The sequence below is a fragment of the Macrobrachium nipponense genome, chromosome 33, assembly GCF_015104395.2.
Source record: "Macrobrachium nipponense isolate FS-2020 chromosome 33, ASM1510439v2, whole genome shotgun sequence".
NCBI classification, from domain to species: Eukaryota; Metazoa; Arthropoda; class Malacostraca; order Decapoda; family Palaemonidae; genus Macrobrachium; species Macrobrachium nipponense.
The window spans coordinates 19,349,897-19,361,498 of record NC_087219.1 but is presented as its reverse complement, the minus strand read 5'-3'; the positions used below and the strand labels follow the sequence as shown (position 1 = coordinate 19,361,498).

General features: G+C 35.7%; 1 protein-coding gene across 2 annotated transcripts in view; it reads right to left on the bottom strand.

Moving 5' to 3' along the window:
• Nucleotides 1-565: 565 nt before the first annotated feature.
• LOC135202996 (protein zer-1 homolog) overlaps nt 566-11,602 on the bottom strand; it is a 118,603-nt gene continuing 107,566 nt past the window's right edge. For both annotated transcript variants that reach the window (XM_064232541.1, XM_064232542.1), the window contains exons 9-13: nt 8,526-8,675; nt 7,617-7,771; nt 5,305-5,402; nt 2,363-2,496; nt 566-1,435 (exon numbers count right to left, since the gene is read on the bottom strand). In XM_064232541.1, the coding sequence (XP_064088611.1) occupies nt 1,391-1,435; nt 2,363-2,496; nt 5,305-5,402; nt 7,617-7,771; nt 8,526-8,675 (582 nt within the window). In that variant the 3' untranslated portion in view covers nt 566-1,390. The remainder of the gene's footprint in view (nt 1,436-2,362; nt 2,497-5,304; nt 5,403-7,616; nt 7,772-8,525; nt 8,676-11,602) is intronic.

The window sequence follows — 11,602 nt, the reverse complement described above, 5'->3', positions numbered from 1 at the left end:
AGTAACACAACTGTCAATCTGTTACACTTTACACAATGTGGTGCAGTAATGTGCATCTCTGAACTTACAAACACTAACCAATTTCTTATACATGGTTTTCCACTGTCTAGAATGGCTGGCTTTAAGCTAAAGTTATTCAAAACCCTCAAATATGTATGGATGAAACTTAGGCAAATTCACTAAGCAACCAAATTACTGATACAAAGAATCCAGTGGTAAAAAAGGTCAAAGTATCAGTGAAATCTATAATTCAATGTTAAAAGGTATAAAGAAAAGTTTCCATCTGGAGTTCATGTATGACATCATAAGTTTAAGCGATTGTTGTACAAGATTGTTGTACAAGATGCAGACAAGTGAATGGCACTTCTTTCCGAGCAAATATGGTACAAGGGATCAAAGAGGCATTAAACTGTATGCTTGCTCTAATTAGCTTGTGTTTACAGAAGCTGGTCTCTGATAATATTAGCAGGAAAAAAACATGACATTGGATCATATTTATGGAGATGTGTTACAATATATACTGCACTGATAAGGGTAGGAATATATAGTCATAATAAAAAGGCAATTTCCAAAATTCTTTCTTTATAATTTGTATATAATTGAAGCAGTCACACTTGGTACAGAAGCCTATACCGCACTCTACAAACTGCTCAAAAGTGGTGCGTTAAGGTTAAGAGCTAGAGAGCATGATTTCAGTTCCAGCATTATATTTTCCCTCAGCTGCAAACTCAAATTGGATAACTTCCTCATTGAAAGCATACATAAGGTCATGCTTACAATCACAAGAACAACTCTAGACATTTTTTCCCACTCAAAAGAAATAACAAACCTATAAATAGAATATGGGTGGAGCTCTAGCAAAACAAAAACGCAACACACAGTTAACATGATCCAAACATCTGAATGCTCTTCACATATGCATATCCAATACTCTCCCAGAACAGAATGCTACTCTTAGACCAACTAAAATGCTCCAGGATACTTCAATGTATAAACACTCTTTTTAGAGATGACAAAAGTTTTGCATAACTTTTTGAACTTGCAGAATTTTGCGCAATTATCACATCTTTCTTTAAGCTGGTAGAGATTATCAAAACATTACAAAAGAGAACTGACCCTTACCTTATAACAACAAGTGGGGGTGATAACTTGGAGCAATGACACTGAGGTAACAGTTAAAATAGACTGAAATAGAATCCATTTTTCCTCACAGAAAAGACTACATCCAAGATGAAAATGAATTAACTTGAGTAAAGAAGAAGAAATGGTAATATAAATCCACAGCAATTCATAAAATAAATACAAGAGACTTACTCACAAATCCCAACCGACAAAATTCACTAATTACTTATAAACTTAAATCCTTTGGTCGAGCTGTGTAAGTACTGCGCTAACAATCTGTGTCAAGTTCCATGTCGTCTAGTGATCCATTGTCCTGAAACAAAGCCCAAGATATGTAACTAAAAGAAAACTATTCAGTAACTATTCACTAGCTGGTCTCCATAAAAAATAGAAATCTTTTTGCACTTAACATTTTACTTAGAAATGTTACAAAGATGGGTAAGTCCAATAATTGTGTGGAAAGAGAGAGAGAGAGAGAGAGAGAGAGAGAGAGAGAGAGAGAGAGAGAGAGAGAGAGAGAGAGAGAGAGAGAAAAAAATGAAAACCTGGACCATTGGACTGGCAGAAAGAGCCCAAGATAAAAGTAGGTTATAAAAGACAATTTACTCTGAGTAACAAGCTAAAACATGACACAAATAGGTGTAATGAATTCATTTCATACCTAACCCATAAGTAAATATTTGATATAAAAACAAAGATAATGAGAATGAAAAATAAACATCTCCATGCAGACAAACTTAAAATCTCAACAGTAAATATACACTCACAAGAGGGCCCAGCAAGTAATATGGAAAATGTCACCCTCAAAAGGCTTACAGTTCTTTACCAAAAGAGAAAATTTTATTTAAAAAAGAACAAAGTTTTAATAACTGGGGAACAGGAAATAACACTGGATGAGGATTAAGTTGATAGAGGAATATCTATTGCCATCATCACTAATTATACAAAAATAATTTAACTGGGAGGTGAAAATTACAGCAAAACGTGGTTACAGAAGTTGGACAGCCAAGTGGGAAAAGACCTAAAGAAACATAAAAAAATAAGCTTGGGCACAATGGGACATGCCTAAAAACTTTAGTACTGCTTACTGTGTAATTTGAAAAAAATAATATCCCCCCACAAAAATGAAAACTGAAATGCAAAACCATAAGAACATCAAGCACCAGAGGAGCCTCTATCAGGATCAGAGGTCTGGATAAACTAATAATAATAAAGTACTGTTTAAAAATTTCTATATTACCTTATAGTATTGGCACTGGTAAATAACAATCCTTGCTAAGCTCTGGATTCTCTTGTAGGGTTTTGACGACTGCAAGAGGGCCTCCAGCAATTGGATGCCACCCTCCTCTTCCACTAATGAACAATATTTATCAGCTGTAAAGAAGGAAATGTAAAGAGATCCACTTTATAAAATCTAACTTATAGTAATGCACACTGATAATTATCATCATTATGAAACAGTAATTATTATGGAACTGCATTTTAATCAGACCTCTGACTAATTCCTTGCTTTTTATGGCTAACTCCTAGGATGCATGCATAAACGAGATGGAAAATTGAGCAATTTTGAGGTATACAATATGGGACTGCAAACTATTTCTAGAACATTTGTAGTGTCCTGTTCAAGGGACGTTGTAAACTGTAACCCCCCTACAGAAGGTTCATATAGCAAAAAAAATCACTATGCATTAGAATATAGTATTCTTCTTTGTAAGCACTGTAAATATTTATTTAGTTGCCTGGGTAATTTTATTGCCATCATTTCCTCAGTTTACAATACTCAGCGATGAACAGGAAGGGAGAAAAATGCATAAAACGGGATAATTCACATATGATACATGTCTATTTTTTGTTTGAATGTTTGTCTATTAGATTTCATTACAAACAGTATCTCCATAAGTTGTACAACTGAACATTCAAGAACAATCACAATTCCTCAGAGAGCATGAGAAACTATGACTGAAAAACTATCTTAAATGAAATCGGGCAGCTAGTTAAAGGCTGAGTTTCTAAAAATACAGTGGACCCCCCTGTTTGCTGGGGTTAGGTACCACAACCACTCGTGATTACTGAAAATTTGTGATACATTGGAGCCCCTCTAAAATTGCTTAAAACTGCCTATTTCTGTTTTTTTCGTGCCTACATTTTTTATGATAAAGCCTGCAAATTACAGAATTTTCCATGATCTATTAACCCTTAAACGCTTAAGGGGTATAATAAAAATTGTCTCCTGTATGCCTAGGGGGTCTCAGAGTGAGCACCGAAGCAGGAAAAATATTTTTTTCAAAAAATCACAGCGTGCGTAGTTTTCAAGATTAAGAGTTCATTTTTGGCTCCTATTTTTGTCATTGCCTGAAGTTTAGTATGCAACCATCAGAAATGAAAAAAATATCATTATCATATATAAATAATGCGATATATGATAGCGCAAAAACAAAATTTCATATATAATTGTATTCAAATCACGCTGTGAGCAAAACAGTTAAAGCTAAAGAGTTAATTTTCTTTTTTTGTATTGTACACTAAATTGGAATCATTTTGGTATATAACACATTGTAAAATTATCAAAGCAACACAGAGAAAATATTATCACAAAATGATGCATGAATTCGTAACGCGCGAACGTAACATTTTTTTTTTTTTAATTCACCATAAATCTAAATATTGTTCTAGAGACTTCCAATTTGCTTCAAAATGAAGATAAATGATTGAATATTACTATACTGTAAGATTTTTAGCTTACAATTGCAGTTTTTGACCATTTCGGACGAGTTAAAGTTGACCAAATGTCGAATTTTTTTTATAATTTTTTTTATATGCAAATATTTCAAAAAGGAGAAAAGCTACAACCTTCAATTACTTTTTGTTGTATTCTACATGAAATTGCACACATTTTCATATATAAAACTCTATGAAACGCCTAATATGAAATGGAGCAAATATTCCGAGAATATGACATACGCATTTCGGAGATTTGCGGCAGAGAATCCGCGCGCGGAGGGAAGGAAAGTTTTTTTTTAAATTCACCATAAATCTAAATATTGTGCTAGAGACTTCCAATTTGTTTCAAAATGAAGGTAAATGACTGAATATTACTAGACTGTAAGAGTTTAGCTTACAATTGCGTTTTTTTACCATTTCGGTAGAGTCAAATTTGACCGAACGTGGTTTTTTTCTATTTATCGTAATTTGTATGCAAATATTTTGAAAATGAGAAAAGCTACAACCTTCAATTATTTTTCGTTGTATTCTACATAAAATTGCGCACATTTTCATATATAAACTTTATGTAACGGCTACTTTAAAATGGTGCAAACATTATGACAATCGCACATATGATTTTTTCGGAAGAGTTACCGCGCGGACGTAAGGAAAAAGTTTTTTTTTTCATAAATTCACCATAAATCAAAATATTGTGCTAGAGACTTCCTATTTATTGCAAAATGAAGGTAAATGATTGAATATTACTAAAATATAAGAGTTTTAGCTTACAATTGCGTTTTTCGACCATTTCGTTTAGAGTCAAAGTTGACCGAAGGTTGAAATTTTGGCACTTATCGTTATTTATATGAAAATATTTCAAAACTGATAAAAGCTACAATCATGAGTATTTTTTTGTTGTATTCTACATGAAATTGCACACATTTTCATATATAATACTCCATGTAACGGCTACTTTAAAATGGTGCAAAAATTATGTCAAAGTGACGAAATAATTTCCGAGATGTGTCACTGATACTTTTTAGTGCGATAAGAAAGAAATTTGCGCTTGTGGCCAGTGTAATGATTGTAAACAAAACATTTTGATCCGTGAAATCCCAGCATCCCCCACGGCGCGTGATTCAAAAGTTTTTGGCTGGTAGGCCTATAAGTATTTTTCCTCGAATTTTTTAAAAAACTTTTCTATGTCGACGTAAAATACGTCCAATCGGCACCCGACAGACAATTATCTTGACGTAAAATACGCCCAATAGGCGTTTAAGGGTTAAAAACAGTCACCAAAACATCTGCGAACAACCGAATCTGCAGTTGCTGAACTGCAAATAAGCGAGGGTCCACTGTACGTATCTAAATGATTCCTTCCTTGTCCTGGTGTTGAACATGAACTGACTTGGTTGTGAATTGAGTGTACCACCACTAGAGACATATTCCCTGTTAAAATTAATATTGCACAACACTTACGATAGACTCTTGTAAGATTTGCAAGCGCCCAAGCTGCCCAATGTTGACACTGTGGTGTATGGTACACTTCCAGAAGCCTCAGGATTGGCTCAAAGGATCTAAAGAAACAACAAAACATTATTTTAGAGATACTAAAAATTACTACTATATTTTTCAAATAAGCTATTCAACTTACAAACATAGATTGGACTAATTTACAAAGAATATGTTACATGCAATTAAATCTGATTTAATATATGAAAAATACATCTAGAAACCTTTGAAATGTAACTACACCTTATAAACTTAAATAGAACATGATATCAACTGCAAATGTATTAACACCATAGAAGTAATTTTTATTTCAAAGTAAATTTTTTTATACAAATCTACTTATATTACTACTATGGATCTGTGGACAAAAAAACTTTCCCAGATGTATTTCCTCCATAGTAAAAATGGTAGCAAACAAGCATGTGCACACAGGTAGGTTGACACATGCCAACCATTCTTCAGATGAACCAACAATTAGGTGTCACTTATGTGTGACGTGGAAGACTGCAAGAAAAGTGGGGATGAGCAGAAGGTGCTTAAGTACAGTAGTGGGTTTGTAGACAAAAAAATTAGTTTGTTATTTAAAAAATTACATCTGTTTCATTGTCAACCCACAACTTATAATAGACTGAATCATAATTCATGAACGATGGCTCAGTTCCAACAGACGCCCATACCACTGTGACTGTAGGAGTCCCTAGAGTTGAGCAAGTAACACAGGGTCCTGACTCTAGCAGTATATCATCAACTTTTCTTAGTCTTACAGAAACTCTACGATAAGTGAACTTTCATGAACAGTATGTGCCTGTTATTCCTACAGATTAGGCAGCAGGCCTTATGCATTGAAGGCCTACTGAACTTTTTTGTTACATTTGTAGCCTACATGACTCATGTGTACTCTTACATATGGCTGCAAAACTCAAAAAAATTTACAGTTTAATTACAGATGAAAAAAACTATAAATATTGAAATCTGCAAATTCAGAAGATTCAAGTATACAGTCTGGAAATAATAGTAACAGTTCCTTGACTTGCTAAAAGTACTAATCAGTTTCCATAAGCTAGTCTACTCCTTTAGGAATCCACCAATCAAATAGACTGACTTGTTTTCTAATAGACTGACTTGTTTACTATAGTTTATTTTAATAGGTTTAATTAACAGTAGATAAGCCTAGGTCAAGAATCCGCTTATCGTAACCTAAGCAATAAACATTTCAATGAGCCAGTTACTAATGTTAGGCTAGGATTTTCGAGTAGCCTTTCATAGCCTGAACACAATATTTTTCACTTCAGTGTACTCCACAGTTTTTTGCACCCATTTTGACTCTTTAATTATGCAGAGAAATTATTGTGCAATGATAGGTACCGTATAACCAGTAAGGGAAGGCAAATGCCTATAGTTAGTGAAAAACCAAGTGGGTGCTAGCTATCAAATTAACAATTACCAACTATCCAAAAAAGTTGAGCTGTAAAGTTATCAGTATCATATAAAACCTTAAGAAAATTTGTTACAAATAATCTTAAATGGAGAAAAATTGCCATTAGACTTTCTCTTGGTATAATTTGTTGCCACCCAAAGAAAAACTGGACTACAAGTAATCCTAAATGGAAAAAAAGTGCCAGACATCATTCTTTAAGCAAAAAAAATTCTGCTGAAGACAATGGTGCTAAGAACTGAAATTGTTTCTCATTTAATAGCATAGAAAAAACCGAAAATAAAATAGAAAAAGGGTGAACTGAAAACTCAAAGTCAATGACAAAGGAACAAAAACATTAAAAGGCAACACTAAAAAGTCTCTCAAATCTGGAGACCGAAGTGATCATATGCACAGATTAATAATGCATTATCAGGATTGACAACTGATGCCCCTTGGAATTTTTCATAAAAAAACTTATCAGACACTATTCAATTAATAAGTTTACTTGGAAAAATAAAGATAAAAATATTCTCACAAAAAGGATCCATAGCAAAACCCACAAACTATTAATAAGAGTACTAAAGATGGATTTTCTCCAAATTAGGGCTGATAAAAAGATGGATTTTTTCCAAATTAAGGCTGATAAATTCCACAGCTTGGTTGGTCAACACCACTCCACCTGTTTATAAATCTTTTTCAAAAAATCTAAAAGTTTCACTTAAATGTACAGGTCATAGTTTGATCTTGGAAGTTTCATGCAGTAACTCCTTAACCATTTCTACAATCCTTCCAAGTACATTACATCCAAATTTTCTTAAAAATTAACCAAATGCAGAAATAAACCTCTTGAGCACCAACAAACCTGTAATTTATGTTTCTCTTGGACTTCAAATCCCATCTCTCAATAGCTGCAACCATCCTTTCTAACACTTCAGCTCTTGTGGGCTTTTTTATAGTCCAGGATTCAACTCCACCACTTGCAATGTGTGATAAAACCCCGGCTGCATTATAACTAACCTGTAAAACAGAATGATTTAGTTAAACCCAAACTACACCCCACTGCACATAAAGAACCTGCAAGTAAAGCAACCTATTTCAATTGATACAATCATTTATACAAAGCAGTTACCCAAACAAAATAACAGTCAAATTATTTATTCCTGTACGAAATTCTTGCTGAGATATGGTAAAAATTTATAAAGGAAATGTATCACTATAATAGTCCTGACAAACGCTGTACTTGCAGCCATAGCTTATTTACATTGGAATAACATGCACATTGTCCATATCACAGCAAGTGTAAACACATCACTTTTCAAGTACTACATCTTACCATTGTTTTTGGTATCAATATTGTTCACAAAATAATCTTTTATTCAAACTCTTGAATACCAACACTTGAGATAATATTCATCCCTCTTCAAGAATCATAAACTTCTGGAACTCTTTTAACAAAGTTGTTTGAATTCACTACAGATTTTCCGTTAACAATTTTCTTGAAAAGTCTAGTCTTATTGTGTAAAAGATTGAATAATGACATTCCTAATCACCCCTGAACACACAAACACAATGAAACTTACTGCAACATTATCTTCCAAATTTGAACTGTCTGGGAATTTGCAAGAAAATTTACCTAAAAAATAACCACTTATGTCCTCAATTCCCTAGTGTTTTCAGACATGGAGTGCTTTATAATTCTATTAAACTTGGAATATAGCATGAAAAATTATGTAAAATTAGGATGTGAAGATTTATTGAAAATATGCTTTACCTCGATACCATCAGAATTTGAGTCTAAAAGGTCAGCAAAAGTAGTCATAAGCTCAGGAGTCATGAGGCGTGGCCTTAATTCCTTGACTTCAGCTACATTGCCAAGAAGACCCATCATATTCCGTAGCAACTCGTGCTTGTCTGGGAATTCCTGGAAAATACATAAATATAAACCCATAAATGAATCATGATATGAACATGAGACTATCCTATCTACAAAATTCTGTTGATTTCAAAATAAATAATATTAAAGAGTCAGGCTACAGGTCATAATATCAAGAGTCAGGCTACAGGTCAAAGTAGAAATATCGTAAGGGAAATTACGGAAGTTCCTCAAGAAAGTAAGATAAGGAGAGGGAGATACCTCAAGATACAAAGGTATGCTCCAATTCATAAAATGTACCTTCATGCTCCCCAAAACTCTAACCCCAGTATTTAAAAACAAAAGACAGTGAGGAAAGCTACTCTTTAAATTGGTTCAGGATTTGACTGTTCAAACCACAAACAGAGAACTAAGGGCTTTGCAATTCTCAAAAGAAATCTTACATTCCTCAAATAAAGAGACAAAAACATAATTAGAACTCCACTGCACTATTCGCGGATTTTTCTTTAGAACCTTTCAGTCACGTGGCAATGGGCTATTACTCCGTGACTTCTGCCCTCTCTCAACATGACAACCACATCTATTTTCTCCTCATTTGTCATTAACTGTAAGGGCCTCTGACGCTTAGGTTCTTTGCCAGAAGCCTTAGGAGAAGCAGAACATTTAGAGGACATTTTGAAAAATAATTCTAGTCCGTAGTAATGTACGTATGTGTACTGTAAGGCACACGCAAAACACGCACAAAAGAAAGAACATTGAACTGTACGTTGGGTCAAGTGGGTAGAGTATGCACATTGATATTTTGTGCACACTGTACATTTTATGAAATGTTTTGTTTTAAGATGATTTCTAAATATGATACATATGCACATAAAGTGATTTAGGATGATACTCTTAGTACGCAAAGCAATCTAAAATACGTAATACAACGGGAATAGCAGGGTATGTACATTTTTGTCTGCGGTACGCAGTATGTATTTTCATGCATATATACTAGGTATCGTGACTAAATACATGTTTTATGATGAAAAAAGATTTCTTAATTTTCAAATATTACAGTTCCGTAATAATTTATGTAAACACAGCAAAATTTCAATAACATAATTGGTTTGTCGTAAAATATGCTTCACCCAAGCCAACTTTCCGCAGACAGCAAATCTTATGATGCTGTGAGGGCCTTCTTAAAGCAGTATCTAGATGAAATGATCCTCGACACGCTATTGGCTGCCGTCTGCACAGCAGCCAATCCAAGAGCAGCATTCATTTTTCTTGTCACTCATTGGCTGTACACTTGGCTTTGATTGGTTGAAACCAGAGTTCCATCTCGCGAAGATGTTATTGTGGGTATTGCGCGCATCTCTCCTTCATCAGCCTCACTGCGTGAGAGACAAAGCAATTGTTAAAACAGAATTTGCACTCACGTATCGGATCAAGGACTGCCATAAGAAGAACATGCCCTTGACTTCAAAATCACACTTGAGAAAGCACAACAGCTCTACCAGTAGCTATCAACTGCTAAAGAAGGTGGCGAGGAAGAGGAAGGTGGCAATGTAGAAGCAGAGGAAGGTGATGACGAAGGGGAATTGAAGTTCTTGGGCTTTAATGAGCCAGCTCCTGAAGAAGATGAAGATGAGGAAGAAGAGCCACACCGGGAACCATCACCAGCTTCCCAAGGTTTTCTGGCAAGCAAAGGATAGTTCAACCATTTCCAGAAAAGGTTCCACCTAGTCTGTTTCCCTACAGGGAGAAGCAGCATTAGCCGACAAAGAGGAAGCCACAAAGTATCCAGAGACCTTCAAGAAAATCCTGCAGGAGAAAGCATACTGTCCAGAGCAGTTCTTCAATATGGACAAAACTGGCCTGTTCTGGAATGAGATGCTGTCCTGGATGTACCTTATGAAGGACGAAGCTAAAGCCTCTGGATTCAAGCCACAAAAGGACAGGGTGACCCTCTTGATGTGCAGGAATGTGGCTGGCTTTATGCTGAAACCAGGCCTCATTTTCAAGACTGCAAATACCAGGGTACTCAAAAATAAGAACAAGGCATTGCTGCCTGTGTTCTGGATTCACAATCCCAAAGCCTTAATCACCAAAGTCCTTATAGAGTACTGGTTCCATCAAAGCTTCATTCTCAAGTTAGGTAATACCTTGCCTATTTGGACATGAGTTCAAGGTCTTGCTCATTATGAACAATGCTGGTGGCCACCCTCTTGATCTTTTTTACAAGGGAGTCCAGCTTGAGTTCCTCCCTCCCAACACCACCTCTCTCCTCCAGCCTATGGACCAGGAGGTGATCTGTGCTTTCAAGGCACACTACACTGGGAACTCCCTCCAGCACCTTGTTGATGCAATGGACTGTGACTGAATTTACGCTGAAATCCTACTGGCATAAATTCACGAATGCTATGTGTCAGTCTGTCATCGACTGGTTGCTGAAGGACATGAGGGAGACCCTGAATCCATGCTGAAGTAAGTTGTGGCCAGATTGTGTCCATAATGATATGGGCTTCTCTCCTCATGAAATCCAGCATTCAGCCATTAATAACGCAGTCCCATAGGCAAAAATTCTTGGTGGTGACGGCTTTGACAATATCACCAGGGATGAAGTCGGCACCCTCATTGATGCCCAATCTGACCCCCTGACAGACTAGGATTTGGAAGACCTGACGAAGTCTGCCAGCGAAGAAGATACTCCAGGTTCAGGAGAGGAGCAGGAGCAGAAGCAGGAGGAGGGTGGCCTGACTTTGGAACACCTGTCCCAAGTCAAAAGAATGATCAATGACATCCAGGAGTTTGTTGCAACGTGGGATCCTTTCATGGATCGCTCCTTAGTTTTCCAACATTCTTGATACTGCATTGGAGCCCTACAATCAAGCCCTTACCGCCATGAAGAAAGAACGACAGCAGCTGCTAATCACAATGTTCATATGTATGGAGAAGGACCCTCCAGAGCCTCCCAAATTGACTGAAGTAGT